Here is a 19,783-nt window from a genome sequence, read left to right on the forward strand (position 1 = left end):
GGGTTGTTAACCAATGTCATAAAACAGCATGTGTGTTACTGTTACATGAGAAACTATCTGTTCTGTAAGCCTTCACCTGAAGTACAATAAAATATTAAAAAAAAAAGAATGTTTTGCTAAAATAATTTTTGTAAGTGAATGATATTAAAAATTTTTTAAGCGTTAAAAAAAAATACAGAATATGGACAAAATAAGTAAAATGATGAGGAATTTCACGAGTGATTAAGAATCTATAACAAAGAATTAAATAGAAATTCTTGAATAGAAAACCATAACACTGAAATTAAAAACTCTATAGACATTTAATAGCAGGTCAGACAAAACAAAAGACAGAATTAGTGAACTGGAATGTCTAAACCAAAGCATAGGAAGAAAAAATAGAAAAGAAAAACCCAGAAAAGAACATTAGAGACACATGGAATTTAGTTAAAAAATCAAACATGTGTCTAATTAGAGTCCTACAAGGAAAGGGACAGAGAATGAGGTAGATGCAATATTTGTAAAGATGATAGCCAAGAAGTTCCGAAAATGGATGAAACCCATCAACCCACATATTCAAGAAGCTCTGTGCATACCAAGCAGAACAAATACATAGAAAACCACACCTACATATCACAGTAAGACTGGTGAAAACCAAAGACAAAGAGAAATCTTAAAAGCAGCCAGTGAAAAAACACAACCTTTTGAAGGCGCAACGAAAAGATTCACAGCTGACTCTTCGACAGAGATGATGGAAGTAAGAAGACAGTGGAATGCCATTTAAAGTATTAAACGAAAATAAATGTCAATTCAGAATTAGAATTCTACACTAGCAAAACAGTCTTCAAAATTGAAAGTGAAGTAAAAATGCTTTCAGACAAACAAAACTGAGAATTTATTTCTAACAAATACGCACTAAAAGAAATACTAAAGAGAGTTCTTCAAGCATAAGGAAAATGATCCCAGAGGGAAACATGAAATTGTAGAAAGTAATGGAGAGCAACAGAAAAGGTAAATATATGGGTAAATATAAATGAATACTGACTCAGAAGAATGAAAATGTAATATCTTGTGGGGTTTAAAATGTTTGTAGAATTAAAATACATGCAACAAAAATGCAAAAGGCTGAAGGGGAGTAAATGCAACGAGTGTGTTTTAAGAGTCTACTATTATCAGGAAAGTACTAAAGGTAATAATTTGCAGTATTCTGTAATAAGTCAAGGATGCATGTTGACATCTCTAGGGTAGTCAGTAACAGAATAATAAAAAAATATTTTATTAATCTAAAAGAAGGCACTAGAACTAATTCTATAGGGGCTCTGGTAGTCACCACTTCTGTGAAACTCTGGGGGGATGGGAAGAGTAAGAAAGGCTTTTTTTACCCAGGTCAGGGGACTTGTCTGAGCAGCTGGACATATAGGCAGACCCTTCTACTGTCAGCCCCTACCAGCTTCCCAAGTACCAAAGCCAAGTACCTTTCCCCAGGGTATCTCCATTCATTCATTCAGTCATTCCTTAGACAAATTCCTACTAAAGGATGCCTGGCACTGTGCTAGGGGCTAGGCCTATATTTATGAACTAGGCACAATTCTAGTCCAATGAACTCACATTCTGTTTAGATAAATATTAAAACAAACTTTTCTCAAACTTTCTAGATGTACAAATGAATCACCTGGAGATACTGTGGGGCTAGGAAAGGGCCTGAGATTCTGCATTTCTAACAAGCCCCTGAGTGATGCTGTTACTGCTGATTTGAGGACTTCACTTTGAGTTACAAGAAGCAACTAAAATACAGAGTGACAAGTGCTATGATGAAATTGTAGCTCAGAGAAGTGAAATAACTCGCCAAAACTCCCACCACTAGTAAAGCGGAGTAACTGGGATCTGACCCCAGGTATATCTAACTCCCAAGCCTGTGTATGCTTTTTCCTGCCTCCCCTTGGGAGAAGGAAGGGGACTATGAGGCAAAAAAAGGTAGAGTGGCCATTTAATCCAGCCTCAGGAAAAAGTTGCTTAAGCTGGATCCTAATGGATGAACAGGGGTTTGCCTGGCAAAGAAGTGGTGCTGGGAGAAAGGCGTGAGGGCTCTGGATTTCAAAGCCTGGATCTGAATACCATTCCACCACTACGAGCTTTATAATTCTGGACAACTCACTTAAACATGCTGTGCCTCAGTTTCCTCAACTGTAAAATGGAGTTAATTATAATAGCACCTACCTCACTGGGTTGATGTGAGAATTAAACGAGACACATAGTAAGTTAATAATGGAAGGATAGAAGGTATTTCAGGGAGAATGATGCCTCCTGTGCCTAGGACTAGCCTGTCAGGGTAGAGGACTGGGAAGGCATTGGAGTTATTGCCCAGCAGGGTCTGCTGTCCTTTCCTGGAGGGAGGGTGTCCAGTTGTATTCCTGGACACACCATTCCAAGGAGTGGATGACAACCAAAGTACCCACCAGCCCCAAACACCCTCATATCTGTTAGCTTATCTCCTCCTAACGACTCCAGAGGGGTAACAGGAATCATTGTCCTCATTTTACAAGTAGGGAAACAGGCCCAGGGAAGCTGACTTGTCTACTGTCTTCCTGGGTATTAGAGGCAGAGGACTCCTTACTTTCTGGCCAGTATTCTTTCCAGAAAGCACTCTAATAACATCTCAGGAGAAAATCAATACTCAAGCACTTCAGGGCAAGAGGTCTAGGATTTCCCACCTCCCTCAAAGCTGTCATGTTCACTAATCATTAGCACTGATCAAGAAAAGGGGCCATTCGATGGTCAGAGTGACAGCAAGGATGTATCTGGCTCTGCCCCATATTTGGGAAGAAAGATTTCCTAAGGAAAAGATTGAGGGGAAGTAGATCTGAGGTTTATGAGTCAGAAGCACCTGGAAACCAATTCATACTCCAATGCAGCTCCTTCCTGGTACACAGAAGGGCAGGCACACACCGGGGTTCGGCAGAATCTCCTACCTAGTAGACTGCTTGGCCAGCATGGCCACGTAGGTGACCACGAAGCTCTGAAACTTGGCCCGCTGCTCCTCCCAGCGGTCATCCACTGAGTAGTAGTTGGGCAGGGGTGCTCCAAACAGGATCTCACTACGCAGAAGGGAGCTCTTGAGGTTGTCTGCTGAAAGGCCCTCATCCACATACCAGTAGAACTCGGGGTGAGTCATGGCCAGCTCTAGGGAGCCTGCAGGGGCAGGGGTGGGGGCCCAAGGAGCTCAGCAGGAGCTCCCACCAACCCTCCCTCAAGGTCGCCCTGCCTTCCTCCCCACCTCACCTGGAGCCTCAAGCCCCTAAGGAGCTAGGAAACTCCCTTCCTCATTGAGGACTGCCTCGACCCTAGTGGGGCAGACGGATGGCTTAGAAAATCAACCACAGCTACCCAAGAGGAGTGACCCTTAGACCTGCTCGGGTAGCTCCCACTAAGTTCACATTTTCATTCCATTTTCAACTTCACATAATTCCAAGGCTCAGTCTCTGCACAGTCCCTATAATTCCACCTCCTTATTCCAGTCTGCAGCACTGGTGGTGTAGTTGTTAAGAGCTTGGCTGCTAACCAGAAGGTCAGCAATTCGAATCCACCAGCCGCTCCTTGAAAACCCTATGGGGCAGTTCCACTCTGTCCTATAGGGTCACTATGAGTTGGAATCGACTCGACAGCAATCGGTTTATTCCAGTCCAGCCTCCTTTCGCCTAGAACTAGGTCCATGTCCTCCCTTAAAAGGCTCATCCAAGCCCCGCCCCTAACCCCTACAACCACCCTCTGACTCACCCCACCCTTCCTCAAGTTCCACCCCTAATCTACCTCAAACTAACCCCACCCTGGTCTTCCTTCAACTCCAGCCTCTCCCCTCTCTTCCTCTGATCACATTCTCCATTCTCTATAACCACATCCCCAATCTCTTCCTAACCAACCTGACGCCCAAGCATTATCCCATACTTCTCTAACTCTGGCAACAGTGTAACTCCCAACCTCCTTCCACCAGGTCTGCCCCCATGCCTCACACCCAAGCCCTGGCCCACACTCCCTCCTAGCCCAGCGCTTCTTAATCTCGACCACAGGCCATGTACAGCACTGGCTCCAGCCTGACTTCGCCTCACTGCCAAGTCCCACCTCATCCTCCTTCAGCCAAGAATCCACCTCCAAGTCTCTTCCTAGTCTGCAAGGGCTAAACCAAGACCCAAGCCTTCTCTCAGACCCCGCCCAAGCCCCACCCCCAGCCTCCTTCACACCCCGCCCCTTACAAGCCCCACCTCCAGCCCCTTCAGACCCCGCCCCTTACAAGCCCCGCTCCCAGCCCCTCACACACTACCCTGTCCAAGCCCTGTCCCGTGGCACAGCCAGATCTCACCCCGGATGTCGGCCAGGTCCTGGCCCATGCCATCATAGTATATCTTGCCACCTCTCTCAGTGGGAAAAAAGTAGGTCATGAGTGAGCTGGGCGGGGAGCAGTAGGAGTAGGAGCCGAGTGGCAGGTCCTTAAGGACCTCGTGAGGCTTCCAGCAGAACTCCCGGAAGCCCGGGTGGTCCATGATCTTGCGCTCAATCTCGTGGATCGTGACCAACCTCTCACTGGTGAAAATGTTGCGCTCGGCGTCGCCACGCGCCAGGAAGATGAGCTCGATGCGCCAGTGCGCATGAGTCTGGGTGTTGGCGCTCACATAAGTGCGCGAGTAGTCCCAACGCGAGGCGCCCCGGCGAGCTCGGCTTTGATTGGCTGCGGCCGCCGCGGGGGGCGGGGCGCTGGGCTGGAGCCGCCCATTGTGGTCGGTCCTTGGGTTCGGCGAGGATTCACTCTGGTTGGCCGCTAGATCCACCGGAGGCGGGGTCTCACGCCGAAGACGCCCGCTCCTATTGGCTGCTGGCTTTTGGGCCGCAGAGATGTCCCACGAGAAGCCTGGGCCACCGACTACGACGGTGTGCGGGGCCCTGGCGGCGGGCCGGGAGCGATTGCCTAGATGCAGCTGCTGCAGCTGCTCTGAGATGAGGCGCTGAAGCGTCTCAGAGGTGAAGTCAGCCAAGTCGCGCCGGTTGCGACCCCAGGACCCAAACTGGGACTTGAGTGCCAGGGCGAGGGCATCAAAACGCTGAGAAGCCTCGTGGTTGCGAATCTCGAAGGCATTGTAGGAGATGTCAATGTCCAGTGGCGGGTAGTAGAGGAACATGAAGGCAGAGAGGGCCACGGGGATGCTGCAGCCCAGGAAGAGCACCAGCCCTGCACAGTACGGATTGGTGAAGGCCCACCCCAGGGTACTCCAGAAGCCTGAGGCTGGGGGCCGGGAGGGCCAGGTCCAGCCCCGCCAGCAACACTGCCTGCCTGCCCCACGGTGGGGCCTTGGCTTTTGGGCACCACTAAGGGCCTCGCCTGTCGCTTCCTCCTCCTCCTGCTCCTCCTCTAACCACGCATCCTGCAGCAAGGGATCATCTTCTGAGTCCATGGCCTACAGGAGAGGGAGAGTGTCAGTGGGCTAGAGAGAGGGAGGGGATGTGCCCTGTGGCAGCATTCACCCAGCCCACTCATAACCGAATACTAATACTGCAACAGATTTGCATCGAGCTGGCTTTTAAGTCAACGGAATTCAATGATCTGTGCACAAAACAAAGAAAAATCCTGTTATTTTCCCATTACTTCCCCCAACAAGATCTTAGCTTTCAAAGCCAGGAGGCGTGGGAGGGGGTGGGGTAATCATAGCCCAACTGCAAACAGAAAAGATGTTCCTCCCACGTAAGGGATATTCGAGGGGAATTTTGACTACACAGGATTTCCCAATTTTTGTTGCATTCTTTGTCTTTAGAACCTAAGGTCTAAGTAAGATGTAACTGCATTGCAACAACTTTTTTTTTTTTTTGCCATTCAAACCATTTTTATGTGTACATTTCAGAGCACAGCTGCTAACCAACAGGTCGGCAGTTCGAATCCACCAGCTGCTCCTTGGAAACCCTATGGGGGGTGGGGGGCAGTTCTACTCTGTCCTATAGGGTCACTATGAGTCGGTATCGACTTGATGGCAATGGGTTTTTTTGTTTGTTTTTTAATGTTGTGCAGCCATTACCACTATGTTTCCAAATCTTTTTCATCATCCTTAACAGAAACTCAGTACCCCTTAGGCAATAATAACTCCCCCTTGCAACCACTTTTCTTTAACGAGCAACTGTAAAGTACTTTCAGGAAGTATCAGGGCAGAGGGGAAAGAACATACCTGTGGAATCAGACAGACCCTGGTTTGGGTCCTGACAGTGTGATTACTGGCAAGGCAGTGGTCCTCTCTGAACCTCAGAGTCCTTGTCTGTGAAGTGGAGGTAGCCATTCCTGCCTCATATGATTGTGGGGGAGGATCAAAGGTGGAAGAACTTTGCAGTCTGTGTGGTACATTAGTTATTATCTGTCACAGAAGCAGATTTCTTTGCTCCCGTCTTTAATGTGCTCAGCCACTGCCTATGGGGCTGTGCCGGGGCTAGCTGCCTGCCATAGGTCTCCTCGACAGCCTTCCATAGCTCCCCACCCCCTCTCTGGGTTGCGGCAGCTGCAGCCACTGTTTGTTAGGCACTGGCCACTTGATATGCAGCTCCAGTGACATCAAACCTTTGGGTCCGGGCAGGGGCCAGGCATCTGCCTCCTCAAGCTTTGGGGACAAGCAGCAGGAGGCTTTGGCAGGAGAGGACAGCACTGGGCAGCCCGAGGACTCCAGCAGGGTGGCCTGAAGGCAGGAGACAAGGAGAACGGCCTATACATTCTGGGTATGGCTTGCCCCACTGTCCTGCCTGCCCTCTGTTTGGACCAAGAGAGACTCATTATCCAGTTAGATACCAGGCAGTGAGAGGAGAAAGCTAATTATGCCAGAGCTGACTAATTAATGCTGCCTTTCCCATTGAAATTCTCTAGAGTACTCCATTTCAATTACACGGTCTGTCCAGGAATGGGGAGTGGGGGGTGCTGCCACCACCCCAGAGAAAGTGAGGAAGAGAGGGAGAGGGGCAAAAGGGAAACAGAGAGACAGAGACATATGGGAAGAGGAGAGATACAGGACAGTGGAATGGGGGGCGGAGGGGGGAGACAGAGATGCAAATAGGGAAAAGAAGGAAGAGAGGACAGAGTGAGCGAGGGGGACACCAAGCGAGGGGGGGTGTGGGAAAGGAGGGGTGCCCCCTGCAGACTGTTTTGGAAGAGAGAGGGTGGAAGAGGGGAAAACCGCTCCTGTAATATGCAAGATTCCTATCAGTGGAATAATTAAACTTCCCATTTGCGATGCCCTAAAGCGAGCCTGCTGAGGGACGCTAACTGTTCTGAGGTCCCCTTTGTATTCGCAGAAACCCCTGAGTGTGAACCACAGGCATCTCAGACTCACCCCTTTTCCAAAGGGCAAAACCAAGTCTGCATATGGAGGTGGGGCATTTGGGGGCCTCTGCTCATTCCCAGCCTCCGAAAGAGGTAAAAGGGTGGAGAGAAGCAGGGGCTACTTTGGCACTTTTTCTGGGAACTAAGTCCATCGGCCCCACCCCCAGCCTCAGCCTGCCCGTGAAGATGTAGGACATTCATTCTTTCCCCTTTTATTTGGGTGAGCTATGACTACGGCAGAAGTAATGCTATGTGACTTCTGAGGCAAGATAATAAAGGGAGATGCAGCTTACCTGGCTGTCTTGGGACATTTGCTTTTGGAACCCAGCTGCCATGCTATGAGGAAGCCGAAACTAGCCCATGCAGAGACATCACAGGTAGGAGCGCCTGCTGACAATCCTGCTAGTAGCCAGCATCCACCACCGAATATGTGAGTGAAGATGCCTTCCGATGATTCTAGTTCCCCAAGCATGGAATAACCCCTGTCTTCCAGTTCTTCCAGCTAAAGCCCAGGGGCCATAGAGTAGACAGAAGCTGTCCTCTCTGTGCCCTGTCTAAATTCCTGATCCACGGAATCCATGAGCATAATTAATGGTTGTAATAAATCACTACATTTTGGGATGGTTTGTTATATAGCAATATTATCTAGAACAATTGCAATGGAGTCCTGTTCCATATGTGTGACTCAGTGCTCTGCAGACAGCATCTACGGAATTTAAGTGACCAGAAAATTGAGCACAGCCACTTGGCCTCCAGTGAGAGCCCCGCAGCTGCGTGGACATGAGCTCCAAGGGAGCAGGCACTTGGCTGTCATGTTCCCTGCTGGGTTCCCGTAGCGTAAACTACTCCTGGATGGGGTCAGTCCTCAGCAGATAATTTGTTGAATAAAGGGAGGAAGAGAAATCTCGGAAGAATTTAGATGGAACTTCTCCCAGGACATTGAGGACAGTCAGATACCAAATAAAATAAGTACATGGCTGAGAGTATGGATCTTCTGCCGGGACTGGAAGGGTCTTCAAGAGCATGAAATGGACAAGGCAGGAAGTGGACTTGATGAGCTCTTTGTCCTCTCCCCACCCCCATGCCTGCCTTCCCAGTTCACCCCGAAAAGAAAGGCTGCCACAGGGGAAATCACACTAGACTGTGGCTCCAGGCCTGGCTCAGTCACTGACTTTCTGTGTGGCCTTGGGCAAGTCCCATCCCCTCCTGGGGCCCTGTCTCCCCATCTGGCAGTGGGATGGTAAAAGCGCGGGTACCTCTAGCTGTGACACCCCCGGAGTCTCTGAGAAGCCCCAGACACCCAGGCATTCTTGCCTTCTGGTCTGCAGCCAAGGAGGGTGGGGTGCAACCTGAGAGTCCCCCACCAAATTGAGGGAGGCCTAGCTGGTGGGTGGGGGTCTGATACCAGATGCCTTACCGGCAGCCACCTCTGCAGGCCTCTCGCTAGCAGGCTGGATGGGCAGCAGATTGAACATTGTTTTCCTTTCTCAAACAACGGGAATTGATTAGCTTACAGAGAAGCTCCTGCTGCTCGGTGGAAAGGAGCTAAAGGTGGCTCCTGCGGCACCTGTCACTAACTCAGGCAGAGAATCAAAGTAGGACCATGATCACGAGGGACGGTGATCACTTCCCATTAGGGTGCGCCCTTAGAATGTTCTCCCTCTAGTGACCAAGTCCCCATAACACACTCTCTCTCTCTCTCTCTCTCTCTCACACACACACACACACACCCTAGTCAAAATGTAAACACATGGGATCCATAAACTAAGGCAGACACTGATCCGCGGAACAAGGTCCCCCTCTTCTTGGGAAAGGCAACTGGGGCAGCTGCTAAAAGGGCACAGCAGACCCTAAGGAGCCTTGAAAGGAAGGATCTTACTCATTTTTAAGACCTAGGCTTGGGGCAACCCAAAGCCACATTTGTGGCATGATCCCAATTTTATAACAGAAAAAAAAAAAAACTGCTTATATATGCATTTTTGAAATACTGCCACCTGTATTTCAAATACCAGCAGGGTCACCCATGATGGACAGGTTTCAGTGGAGCTTCCAGACTAAGACAGACTGGGAAGAAGGACCTGGTGAGCTACTTCTGAAAAAACTGGCCAGGGAAAACCTTATGGATAGCAGCACAACATTGTCTGATATAGTGCCAGAAGGTGAGCCCCTCAGGTTGGAAGACCCTCAAAATATGACTGGGGAAGATCTGCCTCCCATAGTAGAGTCAGCCTTAATGATATGGATGGAGTAAAGCTTTCAGGACCTTCATTTGCTGATGTCGCATGACTCAAAATGAGAAGAAACAGCTGCAAACACCCATTAATAATCAGAATATGGAATTATGAAGTATGAATCAAAGAAAATTGGAAGTTGTCAAAAATGAAATGGAATGCTTGAAAATCGATATCCTAGGCACTAGTGAGCTGAAGTGGACTGGCATTGGCCATTTTGAATCAGACAGTGATAAGGTCTACTATACCGGGAATGACAAACGGAAGAGGAATGGCATCCCATTCATCGAAAAAAGAACATTTCAAGATCTCTCCTGAAATAAAATGCTGTCAGTGATGGGATAATATCCCTATGCCTACAAGGAAGACTAGTTAATATGACTATTATTCAAATTTATGCACCAACCACTAATGCCAAAGATGAAGATAATGAACATTTTTACCAACTTCTTGAGTCTGAAATGGATCAAACATGCCATCAAAATGCATCGATAATTACTGATGAATGGAATGTGAAAGTTGGAAACAAAGAAGAAGGATTGGTAGTTGGAAATACGGTCTTGGTGATAGAAACGACACTGGAGAAGCTGGACTATGTGAACACAGCATCAGGATTGGAGGAAGACTCATTAACAACTTTCAATATGCAGATGACACAGCCTTGCTTGCTGAAAGAGAAGAGGACTTGAAGCACTTACTGATGAAGATCAAAGCCTTCAGTATGGATTACACCTCAACATAAATAGAACAAAAATCCTCACAACTGGACCAATAAGCTACATCATGATATTGTTGTTGTTAGGTGCTGCTAAGTGGGTTCCAACTCACAAGCAACCCTTTGTATAACAGAATGAAAGACTACCCGGTCCTGCACCATCCTTACAGTGATTGCTATGTTTGAGCCTGTTGTTGCAGCCATTTTGTCAATCCATCTTGTTAAGGATCTTCCTCTTTTTCACTGACCCTCTACTTTACCAAGCATGATGTCCTTCTCCAGGGACTGGTCCATAGTATGTAAGATAAAATCCCGCCATCCTCACTTCTAAGAAGCATTCTGGCTGTACTTCTTTCAAGACAGATATGTTTGTTCTTCTGCCGTGCATGGTATATTCAATATTCTTTGCCAACACCACAGTTCAAAAGCGTCAATTCTTCTTTGGTCTTCCTTATTCATTGTCCAGATTTTGCACGCATATGAGGTGACTGAAAATATCATGGCTTGGGTCAGGCGCACCTTTGTCCTCAAAGTGACGTCTTTGCTTTTCAACACTTTAAAGAGGTCTTTTTCAGCAGATTTGCCCAGTGCAATGCATTGTTTGATTTCTGGATCGCTGCTTCTGTGGGTGTTGATCGTGGATCCAAGTAAAATGAAATCCTTGACAATTTCAGCATTATCCCCTTCTAAGGTGCACCTGACCCAAGCTGGACAATGAATAAGGAAGACCGAAGAAGAACTGATGTCTTTGCATTATGGTGTTGGCAAAGAATATTGACTATACCATGGACTGCCAGAAGAAAAAGTAAATCTGTCTTGTAAGAAGTACAGCCAGAATGCTCCTTAGAAACGAAGATAGCGAGACTTCATGTCATATACTTTGGACATGTTATCAGGACGGACCAGCCCTGGAGAAGGACATCATGCTTCGTAAGGTAGAGGGTCAGCGAAAAAGAGGAAGACCTTCAACTAGATAGACTGACACAGTGGCTGCAACAATGGGCTCAAACATAGCAATGATTGTCAGGATGGCACAGAACCAGGCAGTGTTTCATTCTGTTGTACGTAGGGTCGCTGTAAGTTAGAACCAACTCCATGGCACCTAACAACCTATATGCATTAAAAAAAAAAAAAAAAAAAAAAAAAAACCATTAACAGTGGTTATCTCTGTTTGGAAGATTAGGGGTGATTTTTATTTTCTTCCTTTTACTTGTCTGTTTCCAATTTTTCTGCAATGATCAGGTACAGCCTTACTTTTAAACTCAGAAATACATGTTATTTAAAAATAGAATGTGTGCGTATGTGTATGGAAGGGATTTCGCTAATGGCCTTCAACTCTTTGAGGAGTTACTATAACAGGCATGGGAGGAGGGTTCGGTCCTCCAAAGAGAGAAAACAAGGAGAGTTGCAGCAGAAGAGATCCTGGTTCGAAAGCAGAAGGACCTGGGGAGAAGAAATCTAGCAAATGTTCAATAAATGAATGGATGTGTGGAACCTCCTTTTCCCCTGGGATGGAGAGGGGGTTTTTAAAAGGAGCAGGAAGAAATTATAGCCCGTTGGACCCAGAGGGGACCTCAGAGCATACCTAGTCCAACTCCATTTCACAGACGGAGAAACGGAGGCCCAGTGAAGGGAAAGGATTTACCCAAAGTCACAATATCATCAGCAGGGCAGGATTCTTGGCTGGAAGGGCTGTGCATTCTACTGCATCACCAGATTCTGGAGGTGGTTTTTGGCAGCCCCAGAGGATAGCCAGGCCTGGAGATGACATGTGAATCCAAGAACCGAAAAAGGGAAGCTATTTTTAAGGTCTAAGGGAAGAAGCACTCTTTCAACCAGAAGCCAGATGGATGGCCCCATCTGGGCAGAATGGGGCTCTGGCGGGAGGCAGTGTTGCCTCAAGGACACTGCCAGCACCCCCGCAGGGCTCTCTCCTCTCCAGTGTGGCTCCTAGGGTGGTGGCCTCATGCCACAGCTCCCCTGCAGCCCTATCTACAACTTCCCTCCTTCTGGCGAAGAATGACAGAACCCTTCCTTCTTTATTCCCCCATCCCAGCCAGACTATTAAAATGTAATAAAAAAAATCACATTAGACATGCAGATTTGACTTAAAATACGTATATGTATATATAACTTAACGGCAATTAGGAGCTAATCAGCTTTTCTTCCTGACTTGGCGTGTTTTGCCTTCCCGGTTTGGCTCTGGTCCTTGGAAACAACTTGGGGTCTTTGATTCTGTTACCCTTGGGTTGAGGGATTTGAGCAGAAGTTGCAAATGAAATATGTTGAGTTGAGCAGTGCCATTTACACCTGATATGCTGAGGTGGGGAGGACACTATCTCCTTCTCTGCTTCCTGGCTATGGGGCGAAGTCAGCTTCTCTGAGGTGGAGAAAGTAGGGAAGGAAAGAGGAGGCCTTGGTTCCTCCTAGAGTTCCTGGGCGGTGCAAATGGTTAGTGGCTGCTAACAAAAAGGTTGAAGGTTCAAGTCCACCCAGAGGCGCGTTGGTAGAAAGGCCTGGTGATCTACTTTTGAAAAATCAGTTATTGAAAACACTATGGAGCACAGTTCTACTCTGACACACGTGGGGTCGCCAGGAGTTGGAATCCACTCCGTGGAACCTGGTTTTTGTTCTTGTTTGGTTTTGGTCCCTTTTAGTCATCACTGTCCTAGGTCCTGATATTCTATTTCCAAAGAGGTTGTTGCCGGGCAGATGTCCCAGTATGGCTGTGTCCAGATCCCCAATTCCTTCTCCTGAACCTGGATACTCTATCTCAGGCCTAGATGGTCAAAGGGTGATAAAATTGGGGCAAAATCACACAGGTGGGGTGAAGGCAAAAGCCCAAGTAGCTCAACATAAAAACTCTGACATGACTAAGATAATTACAGTAATGATCTATGAGTTCACCAAGTGCCAAGTACACTTTATCCATCATCTCTAATCCTTACATTATCCCTGCAAGGGAGGCATTACGAGCACTCTATTTTACAGAATCAGAGAGGGTAAGTGACTTCCTTGCGGCCATATAGCTAACAAAGGGCAAAACTAGAGTTTGAATCTCAGGTCTGCCAACCCCAAAGCCCAGGCTCTTTTTGCAATACCAGGCAGCCCTTGAGTTACTTGAGAGCTGAGATACTAATACTCACTGTAGAAATCCATTGCCCTTTAATATAGTTTTCGCCATACGCATGGAGTCCCTGGGTGGTAGAAATGGTTAACACACTTGGCTGCTAATGGATAGGTTGGTGGTTTGAGTCCACCCAGAGGCACCTCAGAAGAAAGGCCTGGCAATCTAATTTTGAAAGGTTACAGCCATTGAAAACCCAGTGGTCAATGTTTTTTTTTTCTTTTTTTTGGTACCATCCCCATAAGACCTGAAGTCACTCAGATCTTGGCAATTCTGCTTTCAGTAGGTGACAGCTCAGGGCATAACATAAAGAAAGGTGGCTCCACCGTTCTCAGAAGCTAAGCCTTCCCTTCAATGGGTGCATGGGGCATGGAGCATCCCAGAGGAAAAGTGAGGATGAAGCAGGAAGCCCCATCCAGGCAGCTGGACCTTAGGGCCCTCCCAGAGCCTTCTTGCATGAAGTTCTAAGTTCTACCGAGAATTTCAAATGAAAATGGAAACAGCCAGGGAATGCCCTCCAAACCCAGAGAGGAAAGGGCATGGCTAGGTAACAGCCAAGCACTTGCCTGAGCCCTTCCCCCAGCAAGAAGACCCTAAATCCACCACCCCGTCCTCCTTGCCCCAGCCCTGGGGAAGCCTGGCTTTGTGGCCGCAGCTGAAGCAGACACCTGCACCTACTCCCAGTCACATGCGCTGCCCCCCAAGAAAGACCATCCTTGTTGGCTATGCTTGCCACCACCACGCCAGCGGCCATTGAGTCAATTCCAACTCAAGAAGACCTCTTGTGTTGCAGAGTAGAACTGTACTCCATAGGGTTTTCATGGCTGTGACCTTTTGGAAGCAGATTGCCAGGCCTTTCTTCCCAGGTACCTCTGGGTGGGTTTGAACTGCCAACCTTTTAGCTGGTAGTCGAGCATTTAACCATTTGTGCCACTCAGGGACAAACTCATTGCCATCAGGTTAATTCTGACTCCTGGTGACCCCATGTATTGCAGAGTAGAACTGCTCCATAAGGTTTCCTAGTCCCTCGGTGGTGCAACTGTTAAGCACTCGACTACTAGTTGAAAGTTTGGTGGTTCAAACCACGAGAGGCGCTTGGGAAGACAGGCCTGGAAATGTGCTTCTGAAAGGTCCCAGCCTTGAAAACCCTACAGAGCAGTTCTACTCTGCACACATGGGGTCACCATGAGTTGGAACTGGCTCAATGGCAAATAACAACATCAACGACAATCTTTATGGAAGCAGATTGGCAGACTTTTCTTCTGCAGCACCACTGGATGGGTTCGAACTGCCAACTTTTAGGTTAGTAGTGGAGTACAAAATGCTAGCACCACCCAGGGATCCCGTTTGCCAGCAGAGGGCAGGAAATTCAGGAGGATGCACACGACCCCTCCTCAGCTTATCTATTCGGAGCTCAGTTAGGGGTGGGGGACAGAAGAGCGTGTGGCTGGAGCTCTATGATGAGCCTGCCCAAGCCCCTCATTTCTCAGATAAAGAGCCCAGAGGAGGGCAGGATGGAGAGATGGGCAGATGAAGGACGGCTAGCCTCCCTGGGCTGACAGCTGGTGAGGAAACTGGGCACCGACTCATAAACCCAGCAGTTTACTGTGTATCAGGCAAACCAGCTTTGCTCTGGTCAATATATCACCCAAGGAAACATCCCAGCTAGCACCAGAGAAACCCCACATGGATGGTCACAACGGTCACAGTCACCTTTCCCTGTTCTGTATGTTCTTTCTCTGGTGGGTTCAGTGGAACAGAACTGCTCTCTTCCACACCGAGAGGGGTATCAGGTACTGAGAGCAACCAGTAGAGGACAGAGAGGAGAGGGATTGAAGTGGGGGTGAGCTAAGCATGGATTTTGCAGTAAGATGGACCTGGGCTCAAACCCTGACTCTGCCACTAGCTGGGTGCCTTGGTTGGGCAAGTTGTTGACCCTCTTGGAGTCTCAGTTTGCTCATCTATAAAATGGGGATGGTGATAACCCCCTTGCTGAGTCACGGCAGCTGGTATGATTATTAAGAACTTATCAGATGGGAAGAGCCCCAAATGTGGCCCCTCCTTGTGGGCAGATCCACAGTCACCTGGAACAGAATCTTTTCTTCTTGACCTCAGAGGTCCTTGGACTTTACTGTGACTCAGAATCACCTGGTACACTTGTTAAAATGCAAAGTCCTGGGCCATATACCAGATTCTGTAAATCAGACTCTGTAGGGGTGGGCCCCAGAAATCTGTCTTTAAACCACCTTCCCAGCCGATTCTGTTGTGGCAGGAGGGTGGGTGGAGTGCAAGGACCATTGTCTGGAATCCCCTGGTACCCCTTCCCGGTTTCCGGTGGCTTCCTCCAGCAGATGACCTAGCCTTTAGCCTTCCCTCTGGAGCTTACACTGTGGCTCTGGGGATGGACTCAGGCTCTGGGTCTCTGGCTCCCTTCGCTGAACATCTCTTCCTCCAGCCACGGGGAGGGGAGAAATGACAGCATTTGGTCCAGAGAGGGGACATAAACAGCCTACCCTGATCTGTCTACTGGCAGGCCCAGGCAGTGAAAGAAAATAAAGGCAAGTGCTTACCATCTGCCAGGCCCAGTGCACGGGGCTGGGGTGGGGAGAAAGAGGAGCAATTAATTCTATTTACTGCTCACTGAGCACTACTGTGTGCCCAGCACATGTTAGGTACTTTACTAGTTTATATCATCTCTAACCAAACTCAGGGGGGCAGTGGTGGTTCAGTGGTAGACTTCTCACTTTCCATGCAGGTGACTTGGGTTCTATTCTGGCCAACGTACCTCATGCACAGTCACCTCCTGCCTCTCAGTGGAGGCTTGTGTGTTGCTATGATGCTGAACAGGTTTCAGCAGAACTTCCAGACTAACACAAACTAGGAAGAAAGGCCTGGCAATCTACTTTTGAAAATCAGCCAGTGAAACCCTTAGGGACCACAAGGGTCTGAGCTGCAACCAACCATGGGGATGGCACAGGACTGGGCAGCATTTTGTTCTATTGTGCATGGGGTAGCCATGAGTTGGGGGCCAACACAAGGACAGCTAACAACAACATCCAACCTCAGCTCAGTGGGGCAGCTTGCAGGGGGCTGGGATCTGAGTCTCTGCAGGCTGGCTTCAGAGCTCATCCTTTTAGCCACTGTGCTCCACTGCCAAAAGGAATTCCACCCCATCTGACCCACTCTTGCCCCTTGAGGGAAGCAGAGAGGGTAGTTGTGTTGGCCTTTTCCCCTAATCCTCTCAGTCCACTTCCTTCCCCACAGCACAGTTAGACCTCCCGGCCTGACCCACCAACGCTGGCTCCGGGGCCCTTGCAGCAGCCCGGGCATTTCTGAAGAGAAAGGCAATAAAAGCTTAATAAAACCAGCAACACTTACAGAACCCGTGAAATACAGCCTGGAGGTCCCCAGATGCCCCTTGACTGAAGGGTCAGAAGGCCACTTCCTCTGCCACCCCTCTCCTGCGCCAGCGTGGTGTGGTGTGAGGCTGGGGATGTTGCAGCTGCTGAGCCCGGAGGACCCGTCAGGCCCAGCAGCCAGTCACGCTCCCCAGCCCCCAGATCGCCAGGTTAATAAAAAATAAAATAAAAAGATCCCCACAATATTCAACCAACAACCATAGTCATAAAAGCCAAATTGGATTCCTTCCTGGCTGATGAGCTCGGGGGCCCTTCTCTCTCTCCGAGACCTGATTAACAAATATGTAAAATGATTCCCCTTGCATCTCCACTCCAGCCAGCTCTTCCTGGGAGCTCCAGCTCAGGGCAGGGGCGGGGGGTGGGGTGGGTAATGTGGGGGTGGGTAGGGAGGTAGAGGATGGGTGCCTAAAGCAGCAGAAGCAGCCCTGAGAAATGGGAGTAGGGACTCACTCAGCCTCCGTCCTGCTGTGTGACCTTGGACAAGTCACTTAACATCTCTGGATGAGTTGTTCCCCCATTGCCTGGGAAGAGACGCTCTTAAAGCCCTGCCTCCTCTGATTCTCAGTCGCTGCCCAAGGTGGGAAGCAGAGAAAGTGGGGCTAGAAGCTGGAGGGGGGCACCCCCTTCATCCTGATTCAGAAACTATTATATACTGGAGGGGGCTCGCAGGGTGGGTCCTACTGTAACATCAGGCCCAGTGGCAGGAACAGCTGTGTGCCGGATGCCATCAGCTTCTCTGCAACACAGCAGGTGGCCACTTGCCAGTTCTTAGCTCTGGGGAAGACTGATGTCCCTTCCCCACCCTAGCACACCCAGACTACAATCTGTGGGTCCAGGGGCATTGCAAGACTCATCTCAGCCCCATATCACCCAAAATGAAGCTTGAGGATAAATTGGAAGCTGAAAGGAAAAAAAGACACATAATGTAAAATGTTCACAGCTGCTGAGGGGCCACCATGACTCTTTTGGGACCCTCGAAAAACAATCCTCTTTTCCTAGTTAGGATGGAGCCCTGGGAGGGGGCTGTAGCCCAGCCTCACTGTCTGGAAAGGAAGTTAGAAACCTCAGGGCAAATATGTCCCCCTGGAAACTTGGGGATCTCCTCTCCCTGCTGCCTGGGCTTGTTGAGGGTTCTAGGAGGCCAGCACCAGATGAAAGGGGCAGGGAAGGCAAGGAGATGCTGGAGGCAGCTCAGGCCCGGCAAAGCTGGTGGTGGAGGGGGGGCTGCCCCCTCCGACACTGGCCAAGCATTTATCTACACACACACCCTCTGAGCATCCAAGTAACCTCTTACCAGCCACCGCCACCGCCACCACTGCCACCCCAGATCTGGGCTCAGTTGCCTTTTCCCTATGTGCTCACAGGAGGGGAATCTGTCCAGGTCTTTCTTTCTTTAATCCAGAGCCAAAGCTCTCCTCCCCAGGCTTCCCAGACTCAGGGGCCTCCTCTAGAGTGCAGGGTAGGCCCTCAGCTTTTCCTGCGGTGGAGGAAGCTCTTTCAAGATGGCAGGGGGATGCTCTTGGAAGGGAGGACCTTTCCCTTCATCAGCACTTGGGGTCAAACTCTGCCAAACGATGGCCCTGGAAGTCAAAATCCTTCAGCCCCATTCACTAATTTATCCATTTACCAATTCATTCATTCACTCATTGTCTTCATTCATTCACTTGTTGCTGCTTGCTGTATAAAACGACGATTTTCTGTTAAATGATCATAGTCTTGACTTTGTGATGCCTCAAACTCATTTCTTCCCAGAAGCTCAAAGAACCTTTTCACCCCAGATCTATTCTCATGCTCATTAATGCCCAAGAATGTCTCTTGGCTGACATGTCCCTGTTCATCACAAATTCCTGGCTCCGTTACTCTGGGACCATCTGTTCAAAGTGTCTGGAAGACCAGGTTGGAAAGTCAGCGATCCTTGCAGGGAACATGCAGCAGCTACTAGCCTGCTACGCTCTTCACCAGCCAGGCTTTTCCCAGCATCTCTGATGGAAGAAGGGAAGGAAAGGGGTTTCCCCTCCAACTGCTGACACTTTCCCAAAAAGCCTGATTTCCCTCCAGTGTTGGCCTAATGTCTTTCATGCCTAGATTGCAGGGAAGAGACAAAACTAACACCCTACCTTTGTGAAGTCACAAAATGATGCTTGAAAACCAGCAAATTCTTTTCAACCAGGAATTTCCCACATACAATTACAGCCAGAGCGATGCAAGTCCCAGCTGTGTCTATACATGATGAAAAGGCGAAACATCTGGAGGAGAACCAGGAAAGTCCCGCCAGCCTGCCAGATGCTGCTCACTTCTGGGCATCATCGTAACAGTGATCTGTTTGGTTGCTTGGCAATCAAGAATCAAATGGTCAGCCCATGTCACCCTGCTGACCAGGACACAGCTGAGTCCACATGTATAAATTACTCAGACTATTGGCTTCAATAATTCCCATAATTAAAGACCCAAATCAAGTCAATATAAAGGCTGGAGTGTGGGGGCTTTAGTCATTCCATGGCGGTTGTGCTTATGAAGCTTGCGGCCAGCCTGCCCGGGTAGAACCCTATCTCCTTGGTTACTAGCAGTTGGGCAAGCTACTTAGTCCCTTTGTGCTTCACATTGCTCATCCCTAAGGTAGAGATAACAATGGCAACCCTCTCCTAAGGTAGGCATGAGGATGAAAGGAGATAATACCTATAAAGCTCTACACCCCGTGCCTGACAGGTAGAACACATTCAATGCATGTTGGCCATTGTTCTAATCATCGTTATCATTGGGGTGATCATTCTGCTGACTCCCCCAGCTCAGAACACCAAAATCCTCCAGACAGTGTGAAGGCCAACACAGTAGGGGAAAACACATACTCCTTCCCAAGGGTCCTAGAAAACCTATTTGTCTCAACTGTCCTGACCTGAGCCCCTCTGAAGCCACTGTTGCCAGGGATGAGAAAATCACCCCGTTCTCTTCCATGACAGGAGTGACTTCCAGTTG

At 48.8% G+C, this 19,783-nt stretch overlaps 1 protein-coding gene across 1 annotated transcript in view; it reads right to left on the reverse strand.

The window, feature by feature from the left end:
- The window catches only part of DISP3 (dispatched RND transporter family member 3), a 28,519-nt gene extending 23,099 nt beyond the window's left edge, over nucleotides 1-5,420 (reverse strand). The window contains exons 1-2 of the mRNA XM_004377241.1: nucleotides 4,334-5,420; nucleotides 2,949-3,168 (exon numbers count right to left, since the gene is read on the reverse strand). Coding sequence (XP_004377298.1) covers nucleotides 2,949-3,168; nucleotides 4,334-5,420 — 1,307 coding nt within the window. The remainder of the gene's footprint in view (nucleotides 1-2,948; nucleotides 3,169-4,333) is intronic.
- Between the last annotated feature and the right edge of the window lie 14,363 nt (nucleotides 5,421-19,783).

Source organism: Trichechus manatus, unplaced genomic scaffold (genome assembly GCF_000243295.1).
Source record: "Trichechus manatus latirostris isolate Lorelei unplaced genomic scaffold, TriManLat1.0 scaffold00048, whole genome shotgun sequence".
NCBI lineage: Eukaryota > Metazoa > Chordata > Mammalia > Sirenia > Trichechidae > Trichechus > Trichechus manatus.